This window comes from Miscanthus floridulus, chromosome 16 (assembly GCF_019320115.1).
Source record: "Miscanthus floridulus cultivar M001 chromosome 16, ASM1932011v1, whole genome shotgun sequence".
NCBI lineage: Eukaryota > Viridiplantae > Streptophyta > Magnoliopsida > Poales > Poaceae > Miscanthus > Miscanthus floridulus.
Genome location: NC_089595.1, coordinates 95,354,989 through 95,375,469, shown reverse-complemented (window position 1 = coordinate 95,375,469; position 20,481 = coordinate 95,354,989). Strand labels below are relative to the sequence as shown.

The following is a 20,481-nucleotide window of genomic DNA, read 5'->3' as shown; positions in this document are numbered from 1 at the left end:
ACTTGATGTAGCCACCAACCACACCTCCAGCAAGGAGGCGGTCGGAGCGGTCTTGAGCGGAGGCTGGGACAAGGTCAAAGCCAAACGCACGGACCCGGACGAGGGCCCCTCCACGTAGAGGGGCAAGAAAAATAAAAAGGATCGACATCGGTCGGATAGCGCCCCACTGGTCGCTGTGACCGAGTGCGCAGTCAAGCAGCCCCATCAGGGACTGCCTGACCACTTCAACAAACTCATGGATGGTCCATGCCCCAACCACGCCTACCCTATCAAACACCTCTACAAGGAGTGTGAGCTCCTCAAACGTTTCCTCCGACAGGTCGGCGGGCCAAAGGAGGAAGACGGCAAAGAGGCAGTACCAAGAAGGGAGGTACGGCAGGTAAAGACATGGACGACTTCCCCGATGCTGACGAATGTATCATGATCTTTGGTGGATCCGACGCCGTCTAGACCAAGCGATAGCATAAGGTTCGCTATCGAGAGGCATGCGCCGCTGAGTTGGCCATCCCCTCCTTCCTCAGCTGGTCGGAGTCTCTGGTAACCTACAATCAGAGGGACCATCCCTCCGATGTCGCAAGACCAGGACGCTATCTGCTCATCGTCAACCCCATCGTCCACAAGAAGCGACTTAGGAAGGTGCTGATGGATGGCGGCAGCGGCCTCAACATCCTGTACATCGACACCCTCAATGCCATCCGCATCCCCCGATCAGAACTCCGCCCGGCGGGCTCCCCCTTCCATGGGTTAATCCCGGGAGCGCAGGCATACCTGCTCGGGCAGATCGATCTGCCCATCACGTTCGGCAGCCGAGCCAACTTCCGCTCGGAGGTCCTCACCTTCGAGGTGGTGGACTTTCTAGGGTCCTACCATGCCATCTTGGGGCAGCCATGCTACGCAAGATTCATGGAAATCCCCAACTACACCTACCTCAAGCTGAAGATGCCGGGACTAAACGGCATCATCACTGTGAGCAGCGTGTTCTTGCACGCCTTCACGTGCGACCGCGAACACTATGAGCTCGCCACTACGGTCATCAACTCGTCTGAACTCCCGTGGCTCGGGGAGTCGTCGGTCCCGGCAGCCTCGGACTGTAACCAACCAACTTCCTCATCGGCTTTCCGCCTGCTCGAAGAAACCAAGACGGTGGGAATCAACCCCACCAACCCAACCAAGACAGTTCGGAACGGGATCCAGCTCCTGGCCAAATAGAAATGCGAGCTCGTCGACTTCCTGTGCGACAATCGCGATGTCTTCGCATGGCAGCCGTCTGACATGCCGGGGATACCCCAGGAGGTCGCCGAGCACACACTACGCCTTACCCCGGGCTCTAAGCCCGCCAAACAATGCCTGCGTCGCTTCGACGATGAAAGGCTTAGGGCCATAGGCGAGGAAATCACCAAACTCCTAGTAGCCAGGTTCATCAGGGAGGTCTTCCATTCCGACTGGCTTGCCAATCCCGTCCTAGTCAGAAAGAAGACTGGGAAGTAGAGAATGTGCATCGATTATACTGGACTTAACAAAGCGTGCCTGAAGGATCATTTCCCATTACCACGCATAGACCAGATAGTTGACTCCACCTCGGGTTACGAAATCCTCTCCTTTCTGGATGCCTACTCAGGCTATCACCAGATCACGATGAAAGAGTCCGATCAGCTCGCAACCTCGTTCATCACCCCGTATGGTTTCGGCCTGAAGAATGCCGGCGCCACCTACCAAAGGTGCATGCAGCAATGCTTCGCCGACCAAATCGACCCGCACGACCAGCCCAATTAGGCTAAGCGGCCGAAACCAACAATCGCTGTCTATGTTGATGACATAGTGGTCAAAATGGCTCAAGCTTGCGACCTGATCATAGACTTGGCCGCGACGTTCGCAAACCTCCGAAGGTTCAACATCAAGCTGAATCCCGAAAAGTGTGTTTTCGGGGTTCCAAAGGGGAAACTGCTTGGATACATTGTATCCGAGCGCGGCATCAAAGCCAACCCCGAAAAGATCATAGCCATCTCCAACATGGGCCCCATATGCAACGTCAAGGGCGTGTAGAGACTCACCGGTTGCCTGGCTGCCTTAAGCCGCTTCATCTCCCAGCTCAGCGAACGGGGGATGCCGCTCTACAAGCTCCTCAAAAGGACGGACGCCTTTGTCTGGACTAAGGAAGCCCAACAGGCTCTCAAAAGCCTCAAAACGTCCCTAACGTCGGCCCCAATCCTCGTCGCTCCCAAGCGGGGAGAACCCCTCCTCCTCTACGTCGCGGCAAGTAACCATGTGGTGAGCGCCGCCTTGGTCATAGAGAGGGAGGAACCGGGACACCAGCTCAAAGTGCAGCGACCCGCATACTTCGTCGGAGAAGTGCTTACCAACCCCAAGGTCCGGTACCCCCAGGTGTAGAAACTCCTATACGCTGTACTAATGGCGACCAAGAAGCTCCTACACTACTTCACCGACCATGAAGTCATGGTCATCACTTCATACCCACTCGGAGACATCATCCGCAACCGCGACGCTGCAGGACGAATCTCCAAGTGGGCTCTTGAACTCATGGGCCACGACATCAGATATACCCCCCACACCGCTATTAAGTCTCAGGCTCTCATGGATTTTGTCGCCGAATGGACGGAGGTCTGGCTACCAATCCCGGACATCACCCATGAATACTAGACAATGTACTTTGATGGGTCCGTAATGGCGCCCGGCTCAGGAGCTGGAGTGGTTCTGATCTCCCCGGATGGGAGTAGGCTACGTTATGCCATTCGCCTCCACTTCTTCGCTTCAAACAACACCGCAGAATACAAGGCCCTTATCAACGGACTCCGCATCGCCATCGAGCTCGACGCTACGCGACTCTATGTCCGTGGCGACTCAGAACTAGTCATTGATCAGGTCATGAAGGAGTCCTCCTGCAAAAGCCCCCTCATGATGGCATACTGCCAGGAGGTGCGCAAGCTCAAGGACAAATTCCAGGGGATCGAACTGCATCACGTCCCTCGAAGGGACAATGATGCCGCCGATTTCCTCGCAAAACTGGCCGCCAGGCAGGATCCGTCCCCAAGCGGGGTCTTCATCAATGACATCCATGAGCCATCCGCTCGCATCTTGGAAGGTCCGACCCGGACGCTCTCCAACGCCCAGCCGGTGCTTAGGGTCTCTGACCCCGACGCCCAACCAGCGCCTAGGGGCTCTGATCCCAGTACCTCTATGCCACCCGCGAGCATCGCCATATTGACGCCCAAGCAAACTGATTGGCGAATACCGCTACTCGTCTACATCCTCGAAGAGGTTCTCCCGCCCGAAAGGATGGAGGCCCGACAAATCGCTCGACGCACCAAGACCTTCGTCGCACTCGGTGACGAGCTCTACAAACGGAGCCCATTAGGGGTACTCATGAAATGTATCCTCACTAGCCAAGGGAGGGATCTCCTCCTCGAGGTTCATGCTGGCATTTGCGGGCATCATGTGGCCCCAAGGTCACTGGTTGGAAAAGCCTTCCACCAAGGTTTTTACTGGCCTACCACACTACGAGATGTAGAGGAAGTCGTTCGCAGGTGTGAGGAATGCCAGTTCTACGCCCGACAAACCCATTTGCCGGCACAAGACCTCCAAACCATCCCTATCACCTGGCCATTCATGGTCTAGGGCCTCGACATGGTAGGACCCCTCAAAAAGGCCCTGGGCGGTTTCACTCACCTACTCGTAGCGGTCGACAAATTCACCAAGTGGATAGAGGCCAAACCCATCACTAACATTCGGTCGGAGGAGGCAGTCAAATTCTTCCTTGACATCATCTACCGATTCGGCGTTCCCAACTGTATCATCACTGACCACGGGACTAACTTCACTGGAAAAAAGTTCCTAAACTTCAGCGACGGATACGGCATCAGGATCGAATGGGCCTCGGTCGGACATCCATGAACTAATGGTCAGGTCGAATGTGCCAATGGCATGGTCCTCCATGGACTTAAGTCACACATCTTCGACCGGCTCAACAAATACGCCAGGCGATGGGTTACGGAGGTCCCAGCGATCCTCTGGAGCCTAAGAATGACCCCAAACCAATCTATGGGATTCACACCCTTCTTCCTGGCCTATGGAGCCGAGGCAGTGTTGCCCTCCGACCTCGACCACAGCGCACCAAGAGTGAAGGCTTTCGACCGCGACCAAGCCGCGGAGGCCCAACAAGACGCAGTCGACCTACTCGAAGAGGCCCATGAAGCAACCATCATCCGCTCCGCTCGCTACCAACAAACCCTCCGCAGGTACCACGAAAGGAAGATCAGAGGAAGGATTCTCGAAGTCGGCGACCTCGTACTCCAGAGGACCCAATCAACGGAGGAAAAACACAAGCTCTCTCCACCATGGGAAGGACCCTATACGGTAACCGAAGTAGTCCGACCAGGCACCTACCGACTGGAGGACAACAACGGCAACCTTCTCAACAACACTTGGAACATTGAACAGCTACGTCGTTTTTCCCCTAAATTTGGTCTAAACCACTTTTTAGTTAGAACATGCTCCCATAAGAGCACCCCTGCCCGAAGCACTTTTAGCCCGGATCGCTCGGGGGCTCCATAAGGGTACAATATTAAAATATTACCTCTCTTTTTACTATCGCACGATAAAGCAACGATGTCCCCAAACAGAAACACATTCCATTCCCGGTGTTTACCTTACGTAACTCTGTTCTTACTCCCAACCAAACGCACCCCGCCTTTTCCTATGGTTACGAATAGCTGAGCCTCGCGGGCCACGCCCCGGGCTCACAAGGTCGCAGCCTACGGAACAAACGGGCAGGTACGAGAAAGAAAGGATAAAAAACAAAAGTTATGCTAAGATAAACACAGGGAACGAATATCGTGGTTCTATCACAAGGACAGCACGGATGTGTTCATTAATACAAAACTATTCACACGAGGGCTAACCCACGATTGACAAGCGCAGGTACCGGTCGGACGTTTCCGACTGGAGCTCTTCGAACCCCATCACTCAAGTCGTGCAGGCACCACCACACGAAATCTCCGTCGAGAGACCAACCTGCCCCCTGAGTCGATCGAATCGCTCAGTATCCACACCTGAGATACAGGTAGGAATCAAAGGGGTGCCCCATGCGGGCCACGCCAACTCCGTCCCGAATGACGAGCATGGGTCCCGGTCGGACATTTCCGACTAAAGCTCTCTGAACCCCGTCTCTTAGGTCATCAAGGTGAGCATGTGTTCATTAATACAAACTATTCACACGAGGGCTAACCCACGATTAACAAGCGCAGGTACCGATCGGACGTTTTCGACTGGAGCTCTTCGAACCCCGTTACTCCAGTTGTCAAGGTAAAACACTATCAAAGCCCCTCTATTTCATTACAAATCATTCATACATCCATACGCGCATTCATCTCATACGCCTGAACCCCCCGGACGGTTAGGGCACGAACCGCCCAGGGGCTCGGGAACTAAGCATCGCACGTGCAGCGAAATGCATCAGAACGCTCCGTGTTGCGCCACGAAGCGGCGGCTTGCCTCATTCGACATGAGCAACCAAACAGAGCCAGGGGAGAAAACCATAGATGAGCACCATGCGGCCTTTGCTCGGTCTAGCAAAACGGGTCATCTCAACCTTCTCGTTCGATCCTGAACCTCTCGCCAAGCCCATAGAATCTCCATCGAGGGGAGGCCATTAGGCCACCCGGGTCGGTCTTCGGAACAACCTAGGCATCTGCCGGGCTGCAGGCAAAGGAGTAGTGGAATGCCACAAGAGGGCTATGCCGACCCCGTCACGAACGATGGACCCGGATTCTGCTCGATCACACCCGTTAGCGAGCTCACCGAGCTAGTCTTCGAGCCCGACCGATCGGGACAGGCGACGAAACTCAGCCCCTCCGGTTGTGAGGAACCAGATGGGGTAGCGCAAAATGACTCACACAAACCCCCACGAAGGCCCAACAGGGCTCAGGGGCTCAAATGCCAAGGGACCGCGACTCCGAACTCGCGTCGACAGGATCGGCGACATCCGGCTATGGCTCTTGGGACCGCGACTCCGAACTCACGTCGACTGGATCGGTGACATCCGACTACAGCTCTGGGGACCGCGACTCCGAACTCGCGTCGACGGGATAGGTGACATCCGGCTACGGCTCTTGGGACCGCGACTCCGAACTCACGTCGACTGGATCGGCGACATCCGGCTACAGCTCCTAGGACCGCGACTCCTAAACTCACGTAATGGCTTCAGACGGCTTCACTACGCTCCAATAAAACCTGGGACCGCGACTCCTAAACTCGCGTAACGGCTTCAGACGGCTTCACTAACTAAAACTAACTCTCTTGATCCACGGCGCGCACCGACGCCTAGGGCTACTCGCGATTCCACCTCGTCCCTATCCTCGGTGAGTTCTGCTTTTTTTCCTACCCCCCACACCTCACCACCTCGGCTGCGCAACGACGCCTTGGTTAAAAAACGCGCATACACGCCTGCTGAGACAACACCCCCAGCCGGTTCGGCCCGAACCGCCTAGGGCTCGGGGGCCCGCCGACAAAACAGAAAGACATCCCCCGTTGACAAACTCAGAAACACCCCCCAGCCGGTTCGGCATGAATTGCCCGGGGGCTCGGGGGCTACACCCACGGGTGCGCTCGCGCGCACCCGCCGACAAGACAAAAATCCCCCGGACAATTCTGCCTGAATTGCCCGGGGGCTCGGGGGCTCCTGTCGGGTTCATAAACCCGGGGTCCCTCGGGACCGACTTCCACGCCAGGGCTCGGCCTAGGAGGACGGCCTTTTTTCCTCTGGACCGGCCCGAGAGTCTAAATTCAACAGCCCGAAGCACTCACTTCAGGCCCTGGCCGCCTTCGACCCATCTTTCCGACCAGAGCACTAGCTCAGGCTCAGGCCAACTCCGAACAGCCTCTCCGATCAGAGCGCTAGCGTTAGGCCCCGGCCGCCTTCTCACGGCCTCCACTCGGAAAGCCTAACCCGAGGACCACCTCCGACTCCGACCCCGTGTCTCCGACCGGGGTTCATAGAAAACCCTGCCCATTGCTATTCTCCGACTGGTGCGCCAGAACCGACTGGGGGCATCCGACCGGGGACGCCCGCTCGAAAAGAACCAGAAGACGTACGAAGGAAGGCAAGACGGGGCTCGCAAGTCAAACCACGGCACCAGGGACCATACCCTGCGGAACAGTATTTTACAACCGCCCTGCCACAAATAGTATTGTAGGCGCCAATGTTTACCTCTACAGTATTATAGGCGCCGGTCAAAACACCCGTACGGTAAGACCCCCCATGTGCCTCCGGGCATCAACAGTATTGTGGGTGCCGGAATTCACCGTACCAGGTGAACGTGGTAAAGCCATGCCTCCAGTCGGCGAGACAGCATTTTTGAAGGTACTGACGTCCTCCAGTCTTGAAGAAAGCAGCTCAACCTCCCACATGTACCTGACATTCTGCAATGACATCAATAGTATTGCGGGCGCCCACCATTATCCCGTCCCCGTCGGCGTGGGCAACAAGGCTTAGAAACGTCCGTACTCTCTCTCCCTTTCACTTGTAAAGCTATCCCCTTCTTCTATAAAAGGGGATGTGCTCCCTCCAAACACAGGCGGTGAACCCAAGTCGACTTCTTCATGTTCAGGTTCATTAGATCGATAACTCGCAACCCCTCAAGCACACGCTTGGACACTTCGTTCATAGCATAGCTCCTGTCGATCTCGGCCCTTCCGACCGGACACCCCATCTCTCTCTCTCGTTTGTAACCCCACTACAGACTTCGAGCACCTGGGCTCAGGAATAAAGTCACCGACCGACCCACACTGGACGTAGGGCACGTTGCCTGAACCAGTATAAATCCTGTGTCATTGAGTGCTAGGCCACCTTCGATCACAACGTGCAGCAAAACTACAAATATTTACTAGTTGGTCACTTTCTGTACCGACAGTTATCCTCTCTATCTCCTATATGAACTAGGGTTCATAGCATGGTGACTGGTGTTACGTTGTTCTTAGATTGAATTCTTGCGAGGTGCTAGATCCAAGAGGAATTAATTCTGAAAAAGAACTTGAGAGATGAGGGCAATGGAACTGGTCTAGCTGATGGGCTTATGATGCAATTCACTCAAGCTACAGAAACTAGAAATCTCTCATTCACTGTGGCCATATATATACAAAATTACGATGGTGAAAGTTACTTTTTTTTAATGCAGATATGATGTATGATGTATCTGTCCATCCAACTGTATGATGTATGATGTATCTGTCCATCCAACTGAAAGGGCCAAGAGGCCGAAACACAAAAGGCGGTACAGAGTTACAGCCTTCATCGAATGAACATAATGGGGGCAACGGAGACTAGACTTGTCAAATATCTCAACTAACCCTGTGGCCGGGCCAGGGGAGCAGAATGGAACGCTCTAGAAATTAGAGAAGTGGTGGAAGACCATTTTTTTTAGCTTAATCCTGATTTGGACATGATCTATTGACTGAGAAAACATCATTTTCCTGTAGACATTGAAAAATGAAGACGCTACTAATCTAGCACGGAGTACTAGTTAATTCCTGACCAGTTCCTCAACTCTATCTATGGTACTGAATTGTCTTCAAAACACCTGGCTGATTGACATCTACTGCTACTGCTAGTAGTAGGTCTGTTCAATTTTTATTTTTCTGCATCCAGACCAATGATAAGGAAACCTAGCTAAATGATTGGTTTATGAACAGAACAGATTCTCTAAATATTGTATTTTAGGCTAAACAAAAGAAATTAAAATAATTCTTGGTAGGGAAGAAGATCTGCTAAATCACATTTAACAAACTGATTTAGCACAAACAAAGGATTGCCCATATGATTAATTAATCGACTTTCGTATAATTGAAGAGAAACCCCAGATAATTAGGCAGGAAACAAAGCAAGAAACTGATAGCATAAAGATTTGCTTAAAAAGTACCATCGACTTAGTTGGATCTCACTTCCTTTTCTTTCAAAAAAGGGAAGTGTACATATAAATAGAACATGCAGTACACCAGCTAAGCTACGACCAGCTACCAGCTGAAGGATCTACGTCGGATGCAACCGAAAAATGCTTGATGCAAGTAATCAACCAGACAATCAATCATTAGTTATTCGCTAGACGATAGCATCATCAGAGGTTTGTTTACTGGCAATTAGATCGAGTACATGTCCAGCACTAGTCTGATGATGGTTGTTGTCCTATGCAGTCATCTGTGTATAGCTTGGCTTCTGATACCCCGATTTAATCGAGCCTTGATCTTTTTTAGGCTGGCACTGCCAGTGCTCACGGTGTGATCTGGATCAGGATCAGCTAGCTAAAAATGTCGCGTATTAATCGTCATTACATTTCTAATCATGCTTAATAAACGACAAAAGTTTATATTTTCATTTGTATAGTATTAACTGAATCTGAATTCTTCAATGTGTTTCATTTCATATATTTTGCAATTTGCATTCTGAGACTCATGGGTTGTAGGCTTGTAGCCAGAATCAGGTTGCTAGTAGTGATGATGTAGTACATTTTCGTATCTGTGGATCTGGTTTATTGCTTTGCTTCTGGACACATCTGTCAGTTGTGATTACAAATCAGTGGATTTAATGGAAAAAAATCAATTTGACAACTTATGCTGCAGGCTGGAGCACATCAAGCGATCTCAATTTCTAATTTCCCAGAAACATAATACGTAGATTATTCTTAATTAGTTCAGCACACTGATGAAATTTGACGACTATAGCTACTAGTTTCTTTTTTAACTTTATTATGTTACCATAAACCTCATATTTAAAAAAAAAACTCGACCCGCGGGGTAAGATAGCTCCGAGCATTGTGCTTAAGAAGAAGACATTCTCACGCAGGTTAAGAAAACCGTTGAACCCCTGCCCCACCCATACACAGCGGCACCGTAGCTCCTGTGAGACTGGGATGGCCTTAGACCTGTACTTTGGTGTGAGGCAGACGATGGGAATTTTCCGTGGGGGTTCGAACTCCGGCCGCAAGGGTGCAACGTGGTAGCAGCTAGCCAACTGGACTAGCGTTCGCTTGCATTAATTAGCTTTTGTGGTAAATGCCATGTACTTAAAAACAAGGGTGAACTTTTATGGTGGAACCAACCCACTTATGTTTATTTTTTCGACTTGACATATGTGATCACATTTTTCTGGACTTTTTCTCGAATTTAGTGGTGTTATTTTTTTTGGTTGTAGGGGACGTGTCAATGATGACTTTGTCAATCTCAAGACTTGTTAATTCAGCTCAGCCCTTCGAAGTTGCTTATTAGGTTAGGAAGAGCATCGATGCATCGACGATGGTTTTGTTAATCTCAAGATTTATCGATCCAACTCTATCATTAGGAACAGCAGCGATGCATCTACGATGATTTCATCAATCTCAACTTTTATTGATCCAACTCTGTTCTTCGAAGATGCCTATTAGGGCAGGATATGCTTATGTGTGTTCATAGGACTCGATCCCTGAGTTTCACGAAGAAACAAAGAAAAACTGACGGACTCTCATCTCATGTATAAAACTAATGCATATGACGTCATCTCCTCCATCACGCCACAAGAGTCCAGAGAAATATCAACACCGAGTCTGCACGGCTCTCTGGCTACTGAAACTCCAACGACAATCACTTCGTAACCATTAGATTAGATTACCTACGTAGAATAATAATCTTAAGCTAACAGCTAATAACGACATCCCCGTACAGCAATTGTTAAAAGCCATAAGCTTGGCGTTCTTGCTTATGGTTCGAGATAAAGATCTCGCTGCCTTCATCGCTTCGCAGCTGCCACTAATCAATCGTTTTTATTCTAATCTCCAGCCGACCACGCCGGGTGCTGACGAACGCGGGCGGCGGCAGCGACTCAGCGAGCGCCTATGCGGGGGCTGCATCTCTCGGCCGCGGGCCGCCCCCAGCGCGCGCTCGCCTCATCCTGGCCACCCGAATCCCCACCTCGTGCCACGCGTTCGGTCGGTTTCGGGGAATGATTTTGACCAGCGACAGCGTAGGAACATCTTTTTTAATGAATGAAACGACAGCGTAGAACATGGCCAAACCGCTTAAAGAATTGGTCGTAATTAACCAACGTTACCAACCCGAATTGCAAGAGCAGCGACGTTGATTACGAATGCGAGAAATATCGGGGTTTATAGTGGTCGTAAATTTTAGCAACGCCGTCGAGCCGGAGACGTGAATACAGAAGAGGGTAAGAGCTTGTTTGGTAGAACTTCGTTCTTATTCTCTCATGCAATAATTCCTGCAAAATGAATAGACATTAGTAGAAAGTGTAGTTCTTAGAGCAACTCTAAAAGAGTTGGTAAAAATAGATAGCTAAGAGCAACTCCAAGAGAGTTGCTATTTGTATCGTGAAATGCTATTTTAGGTATTTTTGGAAGAATCACAACTCCAACAGCTATTCTATCATGTTTTCCAAAATAATAAGTCATCTATCCCGCACTTCTCGTTGGGTAAAAATAGCATGCCATGAAGGCTCGCCATCTGTATGCTGGTGTGCAAGCAAGTGGCTGGAGTATAGGAAACGGGAAAACGAACCAATCTCAGTTTGACATGTCAGCTTTAAAAAATGGATAATGAGAAATTTAAAAAGACTGTTGCATTACTCTACTCTTTTGAAGGATGTTCTATTTTAGAGAATGGCTAAATCATGGATTTTAGACTCTTATTTTACACAATCTCTCGGAGTTGCTCTAAACTCATGATTTAGCCAATCTCTAAAATAGAAATTCTCGCAAAAACACGGAAAACTTCAACAGCCTTTCTAGTACGGCGAGGCAGATGGCTAGCGGCATATGCAAGCTATATTTATCATGGGAGAATTCTGGGATAGATGGCTTGCTATTTTAGAATGTCAGATACAATAGTTGTTGGACTCTCTTTTCTTTTCAAAATAGTCAAATATAGATTACACAACATAAATAACTCTTACTGATCACTCTTTGTAGTACGTTTGGCTGAGAGAAGTGATACCATGAAAAAGATGCTCCAAGGAAGCTGCCAGACGCTGTAATTATAGATTCTAATAAGGCTAATTAACAGCCTTTTTTATGAGTAACAAAATGCATCAAATTAGTTTTACCGCTCTTTCTTAAACTTCTCATAGTAACTCCAATATCAGCCTGGTTTGAAAACATTATGAAGAGTGGGGGAGGATTTGAAGAGGTGGCTACATAAGCCTATTTTGTTAACAAATTTGTTGTATGGTTAAGGCTCTGTTTGGCATAGCTTCTTACCAACAGTTTCATGAGCTATGGTGAGTTTTTTTTTTTTTTTTTGCCAAACACCCTTTTTTAAACGCATCTTCATGGGTGAAGCTTTTTTTATGCTTCACAAAGGAAAGAGGGAGGTGAAGCTGACAGAAATAGCTTTTCATAGCTATTTTCCTCATTTCTCTCTCTTAGTCATGCATGAAGTTGTTGGTGAAGCTATTTACCAAACATTTTTTTTCAAAACAACTCTCTTCACCAAGAAAGCTTCTCGTGAAGCATTTTCCAAAAAAAACACCTTCACTAATAAAGCTGAGTTGTGCCAACCAAATAGGACCTAAGATTCCTTCCAATCTTAAAAATCTTGAAACGATGGCTTCCTCTTGCACCTTTAAAAGAAAGCGCTGTCATTATTTTTGGAACGTAATGTGTGCAAACACTCTACATACATGCACCCGCCCTGGAATTCTCACCTGCATATCCTGTGTCTAGGGGCAAAGCTAGAGAAAAACCAAAAGGGTATGCTTGTCTCATGCCTCCAAGGATTTGTGACATAAATGTACGAATATGATCTGTTTTTTATTTTTGTGTTGGTGCGGCCATACCCAATCTTCTGAACATAGTTCCGCCTCTGCCTGTGTCCATGACCTTATTATGCATTACGTTGGCTTATCTTAAACTTGATAACGTAATTGTAACTTAGCCGGCGCTGAAAAAATAATGATCTGTAAATATGTGCACCTATGCTAAATCAAGATTTAAACTCAAGCGGACATGTTCCATCATTTATGATACCTAACCAATACATCTACCTTATATCTTTTAAACCGGCCTCAAGAAAGTAATGCTTACCATACATTTATAAGCAAACAATATATACTTCTAACCCTTTTACCTGATTGTAGTCCTCGGGTGGATCCTAGCCAAGATTCATGTTTACATGAGTGTAAATGTGTCTCTATTGTATTGTCTAAAGTTTCATGTTAGTTTAAACTTTAGATAAAAGTGGCAGAGCATTATTAGGGTGGAACATATAGTTAATAATCTCATCCCCTGCCCCAATACACGTGAGAGCCATCTGCCACATAACCCTTCCAACCCAACCTAATTATCCAGGGGCATTCCTGTCCATGGAGTGTGTATATATACTGCTCACGTCCACCCCTCTTTCTCAAGCCGTGACACAATCATAAACTGCCATTTCTCTCCTCCCTCTAGCATAGCTAGCGAGCTAACTTCCTCCCTCCCATCTCTCCACCATTCTTAAATCTAGAAACATCAGTCTGCTGATCTAAGCATGACGGCGAAGGTACACCCGAACGTCGCCGTGCCGCCGTCCCTCGGCCAGCCGCCGGCGCCGGCCGACGAGGAGCCGGTCACTCTGACGGTGTGGCGCAAGTCGCTGCTGTTCAACGGCAGGGGGTTCACGGTGTTCGACGCCCGCGGCGACCTGGTGTACCGCGTGGACAGCTACGCGTCCGACTCCCGCGCGGAGGTCGTGCTCATGGACGCCGCGGGCTGCCCCGTGTTCACCCTCCGCCGCTGCAGGAATCTGATCGGCCTCGGGCTGGGGTCCGACCAGTGGCTGGTGTACCCGGGCGAGGAGACCCGGCGCCTGCCGCCGCTCTACGCCGTGAAGCGGGCGGCGCAGTACATGCGCGGCGGCGGCGGGGGCGGGGGCGGCGGCGCCAAGTCCATGGCGCACGTCGCGGTGTGCTCTAGCGGAGCCGCCGCGAAAACCGGCGCCGGCGGGTACGAGGTGGAGGGGTCGTACCTGCGGCGGCGCTGCACGGTGTACGACGAGCGGCGGCGGGCCGTGGCGGAGGTGCTCCCCAAGGAGACCGTGGGCTCGGACGTGTTCCGGCTGGTGGTGCAGCCCGGGATGGAGGTGTCGCTGGCCATGGCCGTCGTCCTCGCGCTCGACCAGATGTTCGGCAAGCCGTCCCTGCTCAGGAGCTGGTCCTCCTAGTGCAGCGCTCTCTGTATATCGCCGCCGTGCCATTCCATTGGCATGGGTGCTTTTTTCCCTCTTCTTTTGCCCCCCCAATTGTTTGGGCCCGGGAGCACAGCAGTTGCTCATGGCTGCCATTTTTTTTCGTTCCTCTTTGATATCAAAAAGCCGATTAACTGGGGTCACTCATAGAATGTGAACGTGGATTGAAGCTCCCCTTGGCGTGTGTGGGTTTTTTTTTAACCCGGCACCCGGCAGTAAAACCTTACACCTTGTAAAGAGGGAGCAAAGTGTAAATACTTCAAAAAAAACAAAAAAAAAGAGGTTAGAGTAGGACAATTCCCCTGTGTCTCTCTCTGTTTTTCCCCACTATTGCATTTTCTCATGCGCAGTCTGAATTGCGTTCGGAGAATCAACTTTTTTTTCAGAAGAAAAGGTTGGCATGCCAACAAAAATCACTTGGACAGTGCTGCTGTGTCGGTTCAAATTCAGTCCACACATATGCCTTGTTCGCATGCCTGATAAGTCATGACTGAAAGTACTGTTGGCTGATTTGTTGTGAGAGAAAAATATTATTCGTTGATTGAAAAAATACAGTTTATAAGCCAAGCGAACGGGGCGATAAAGGAGGAGAGGGGCATGCTTGAGCTAGAGCGTCACGCTTGTTTGTCCCCCACTTCATGAGCCCCTGTACATACATGCTACCATGATGGAGTGGCGAGACTGAGACTGAACGGTGGATCCGGGCCAAGCATCTGGACTGCCCTGCCCGGGACCGAAATCCTAACGGCCTCGCCGGCACGCGGCGAAACAAATGGTTGGTGGCGTGCTTCCTTTTTCCAGGCGCCAGCCCTGGTCGGCTCAGCACTTGATCACTCTGGTTTGGTCTAGTCGTCTTGCTTGCCCCAAGCTAAGCTAGTGGTGCGTGTTGAAATTCCGGACGCCGAAAGTTCTGCCGTCGGAGATCGCCGACTCGCCAAGGTGGTTGCGTCAGCCGGTTCGGGAGACCGTAAACGATCGTGGATTATTTACTGCTGACTGGTTTAATGTGAGAGAAAAACACTGTTCCCGGCTGGAAATTTACGATCGTTTACGAGCAAGCGAACAGGCGGACCGAGCGTAGTGGCCTAGTGGGTGGCCGCAGGATTCAGAGTTTTAGAGTTCGTTTGGAAGGCAGGAGTTCCATTAGCAAACGCTCCAGTTCCCGTGTTGCAAACGAACCTCAGGCCTGTTGCTCCTCTCTAGTCAACCAAAGTTTAGATTAATCTAAATTCTGGCCACGAAAAAACAAGACTGACTTGTGCTTGAGTATGCACTCTGAATGAGCAGCATCCTCTCTGGTGACTACTGAGGCCCCCCTCGGCTTACTAAAACTAGCTAAAAAAGACTGTTCTAACTAAATTGTTGTGAGAAAAAAACACTGTTCCAACTAAAAAAACAAGCCGAACAAACCAAATATGGGATAAGCCGAACGAGGCCTAAGCACCCTCACCAGGCCTAAGACATTCAGTCAGAGTATAGGATTCCGCATTTCTGAGCATACATACTCTTGGCAGTTCAACAGTGAAAGCATTTCGACGAAATGAGAACTCAACGAATGAATTTCATTACTTGCAAGGAACATCCGTTACACTTGAACTCGCTCTGTGGCTGAGTTGAGGGACATAATCGGCATTCCCAAAAAGCTACATGCTACAGTGAAAACGCACAACGATTGCCAATTCTACAACGAATCTGGATGGTTCTGATTTCTGAATGGGTGGAGAGAACTCTTGGCATGCTGAGATAAATAACAAATTGCCTCAAAAATGAACATACGTACCTGGTGGCTGGGGGTCCTCTTCATGCCCCCTGCCACGTGAGGTACAAGCTGTTAATACACATACAGGTGAAGATCACCGTGCTGTGGGTGAAAGCTGCCACAGTTTCAGCTTTCAGTTCGACCACACATGGACAAGGCCATGCCGGTTGCCAGTGTAGATCTCATCACGATCTTCGTCATAGTAAAGAGCTGTGATGTCCTCAAGGGCCTCCGAGACCGTATTCTGGAACCTCCATGCTTTCTTTTGCTTGCATGAATTTCCAGGATTTATTTTGGCCAAGCATTTGCCAGTCAGTATGCTGCTGATGTTTATAGAGCCAGCTGCATTATAGGAAAGAAATATTATTGTTCAATAATTTTATAAGCGCCAGCACAAGAAATGCAGTTTCATTCAATAATCTTAAAAGGAAGGATGAAATGCAATATTAAAAAAGAAGTCCCAGCCAAATACTAGGCACTATATTTGTCAGTTACAAAAAAGTTTGAAGTAGTGAATACCATGCGTGTGCCATTTTATGTACATCAAACTGAAGTGAAAAAAAAAAACTACAGTGAATTCCATCCAAAACAGTTGACCAATTTATCAAACTGAAACAAAATCAAGCTTAGAACGAAACATGCATCATGATCTATGAGTTCAGGCAATGGCAATTTTAGTTAAATAGTTTGATCTGGGAAGCACATGAAACATGATCTAGCTGGCAGTGAAAGAACATTACAAGGGAAAATCAAAAGAACATAACCAGGAGAATGCAACACGCACTGCAAAAAAAAAATACAGGAGCAGTTGAACAATATATATAAAAGATGCTCACCATTTTCTTCTGAAGATGAATCAGTTGAGTCAGCCTTGCAGTATGAAATAATAAGATCTTGATCACTTGTAATGTATATGTTGTTTGTGTTGCAGTCAGTGTGCCACAACAGGTGATCTTCAAATGATGTGACCAGTTCACCTCGAAAGTTCCAAACTGCTACTGATCGATTCCTGAATGTCAGGAACAGTTGCAGCTCATACAGAAAGATAAAGGCAGATGGAGTCATAAACTCAGTTCTGCTCACTTCTGTCAACTGGAAGTTCCTTACCTACAGAAATTAGGTACACGAGTGAGTTCAGAGTTAAAACCCTAATGACGAAACAAATATTCTTTGTTTGATTGCATTTAGGTACAAGGCTTACATCCAGAATTTGGAGATTCTCTCCTTCCTGCTTGACCAGAAGCTTTTCATTGAACTGTTCAATGAAATCTACCTTCTTGTTACGATGGAGAAGGTGGCTGAAGGACTTCAAGACTGTACCATCCTCAATGGAAAGAATCTTCAGAGGTACCGAGCTGCTTGTTCTTGTATAAATCAATAGCATTATCCCAGGGCTATGACAAGAAAAGAGATAATTTGAGATTGGACAAATGCAAATTGCAAATATGTACAGCCAACTGAAGAATCAAATAAAATACTTCAAGCTGAAAGTATACAGACAAGATCTGTTGTAAGAACTACTATTGCCCAGAGTCCATGCGCTAGTATATATCCTACCCTATATTTGAATGATTCTGTCCATTTTAAAGATGTCTAAGGGGGGTTTGGATCCCATGGGCTATTAGCCCTGGCTTTTGGATGCCAAATAGGAGGGTTGAACATGGGCTAATAAGAACTAGTGGGGCCTCAAGCCCATTAGCTTTCATTAGTCCCTGTTTAGCCCATTATCACAAGATGAGCTAATTTTCAGCCCCAGGATCCAAACACCCCCTAAGTGCCAAACCTGTTGCTGTTATGACTTCTGATGTAAGAGACATTAAAATGATGGCTGATCAATTTACCACACATCAAAGTCAAAAGAAGCATAAAGAGTATCTAATACAGTAACATACAGGAAAAGGGAACACAGGAAGAAGGAAATATCAAATTACCTGATCTTTATTTCTTGAACATTCTTATCAGACACCGAATACAGTAGCGTGTAGTTTTTCAAATCAAACACCTTGTAAGTGCTGTTTATTGATGAGATGGCATCAGAGCAGATTCACAGAAGATTCAGTTTCTTTTAGCCATTACCAAAGTCAGTGACTCAGCAATCAGCATACCTGTCTTGAGCAGAGTAAGTCAAAACCTTCCCATTGACATCATCAAACTCTACAAATCCAGGCCATTTCAATGACTCAGACTCGAAAAGAGGGAAACCAGCATCTGGTTGTCCTCGCCGAATGTACCTTGAATAGTTGGGTTAAAAAGCTTAAGGAAGATGACATAACAAAAAAAATTGCATTGATAAAGCATATGGAACAACAAACATACTCTATTCGAGTTGTTCTGCATCGCAGAGCACTGAAGTTTTCAGAACCATATACTGACACAGTAATGAGTGAATCATTATTCTTGTTGTAAAATAAACTGCGGATAACTTCATCTGGACTTCCATTCAGAAAGCATATTCTCTGATTTGTCTCTGGAAATATAAAAAGAGAATCTCAGGACAGCCAGAGGAAGCAGAAATGGATTTCAAGAAGGCAGGAATGCCATACCTCTACTAAAAGCAGCACATACTCCTGACTGTGATAAAGCAAAGACTATATCACGCGCTGCAACTATCTCAATGATTTTTGACCTTTTCCTCAAGTAAGGGAGTAGCAAAGTGTTCTCCTTTGGATCATGAGTATCAAACTCTTCCTAAAAGCGACAGCAAACATGATTTATCAGAAACTTAAAGTGCAGTCAATCGATGTGACCAAAAACAGAACTTGAGATAAATTTATTGCTGCACAGTGACAAAAAGACAGATATTGCAAAGGTTGACAGCTCTAATACGGTGATTTCCCGGCACAAAGTGATTGTGTTTGAGCATTGGAGTGCCAATGATAACACAAACCTAGTTATTCAAACTAGGATGACATCCTTGCTCTTCATTGACTGCAGAATAAGTACTAAAATAATATTCAGAAATACGAGACAAGATTGGCAAATTCATACTACAGAACAAAGACATCAACTGGCACAGAGGTGACAGTCAGTTACTTGGTTAGCAGCTGATTCCAGCATGTGTAGCACCAACCCAACTTGGCAGCATAGAGACTACAGCAGAGAATTGTAACTGGCATTTGCTACAGCCTATAGGGGATAAGCAGATTCAAACAATCCTAGATTATCAGGTTTGGACAATCTCAAACATCAGCATTTCAGCGCACAGTACCCTCTTTTTCCTTGACCAAGAAAATATCAATGTGCCCCCAGATAAAATAAAATAAAAAAGTGCCCCGGACTGAACAAACCAGAACTGTACAAATGCCTAAGCAGACCAGTGCGAAGGCAAAGAGGGTTTTGACACACACACACACACACAGTCGCACAGATGAAGATTAAATTATTGGCGACTCCTCAAACAAGCATTGCTATATAAGCCGCACAACACGTATCAGACAATCTTAACCTCTCATCGGGCACACCGTTCAGCACTGAACTCCACTCGCAGCTACCAACAAGAATTCAAAAGCATGCTAAATAGATCTCACGTAAATCGGCCGGCTCACTCTAAACTAGGCCAGTGAGCACACCCCACCCGTAATTACTCACACCAAGAACTGGCGGCTAACCACGAAAAAGGATCTAACTTACTGACGCTTGAGATAGTGGTGACGGGGCTAGGGGCAAACCTGCAGCTGTATGTTGCGGAAGCGCTCCTGCGCGGCGCTCAAGGCGAAGGAGCGGTCGCGGCGGGAGCTGATCTCCCGGCGCTGCAGCTTACGCACGCTGCTCACTACGGCCTCCTGTCTCGGCCTCTTCCTGGCCGCCACCACCCGCCGACCGCTGCACGGGCGCGGGCTCGCCGAGATCCGCCTCGGCTCCATTTCACACCCACGCCGCGCCTCCCACAGCAACCACGCCGCGCTCTCCGACGAAGAGGTAGGTTTGCGGGCGGGCCCCGTCAAGCCGCTGCGGCGAGAGGCATCGCTGGCGTGGCGGAGATGGCTCCCCGGTGAGGCCTAGGGTTTGGGAGCTCGAGCTCCGGCTCAGAGATTGGGGGGAGAAGAGAGAGAGATGGATGAAGGGAAATGGACAGGTCTTAAAGATGACGCGCCCTGGTGACCTCTGACATGTGGGGACGTAACGTCAGTGAGTGACGGGCTGCGCGGGCGGGATCGAAGAGTTTGGCTACGCTGGTTTGAAATTTTCGGGTCGTGTCCGAGCGAACGCGACCTGGCCTCCTCCTGAAATATTTCGCTGATACGTGGGTCCCGATTTACTGGGTCCACCTATCAGTCAGACCGAATTTTTTTTGTTTTTTTAGTCCTTTTTTGAAAAAAAATCACAAATATGCCTCTGGAGGTATGTTTTCAAAATCTGCACCCTTAGTTCAGCGTCATTGTTGGTGACGCTGAATTTACACGTCTCGGCGTCATAGATTTTGACGCCAAGGTCTTGGGCTCGTCGCAAACGTGGTGGTGACTTGGCAGACACCTTGGCACCGTAGATCTCGGCGCCGTAGATCTTGG

The 20,481-nt window shown here is 48.6% G+C and overlaps 2 protein-coding genes across 2 annotated transcripts; one reads left to right on the top strand and one right to left on the bottom strand.

Annotated features, from left to right (window-relative positions):
* Nucleotides 1–13,381: 13,381 nt before the first annotated feature.
* On the top strand, nucleotides 13,382–14,668 carry LOC136513815 (protein LURP-one-related 8-like). The gene has a single exon (XM_066507792.1). The coding sequence runs from the start codon at nucleotides 13,519–13,521 to the stop codon at nucleotides 14,188–14,190; it is 672 nt and encodes a 223-aa protein (XP_066363889.1). The 5' UTR covers nucleotides 13,382–13,518; the 3' UTR covers nucleotides 14,191–14,668.
* Nucleotides 14,669–15,752: 1,084 nt separating this feature from the next.
* Nucleotides 15,753–20,022, bottom strand: LOC136511843 (uncharacterized). Its single transcript, XM_066505871.1, has 8 exons — nucleotides 19,642–20,022; nucleotides 18,517–18,661; nucleotides 18,290–18,440; nucleotides 18,079–18,204; nucleotides 17,905–17,985; nucleotides 17,175–17,367; nucleotides 16,810–17,080; nucleotides 15,753–16,315 (listed from the first exon to the last, which is right to left on the bottom strand). Exons 1-8 carry the CDS (start codon nucleotides 19,834–19,836, stop codon nucleotides 16,107–16,109), a joined length of 1,371 nt encoding a protein of 456 aa, XP_066361968.1. The 5' UTR covers nucleotides 19,837–20,022; the 3' UTR covers nucleotides 15,753–16,106.
* Nucleotides 20,023–20,481: the final 459 nt, after the last annotated feature.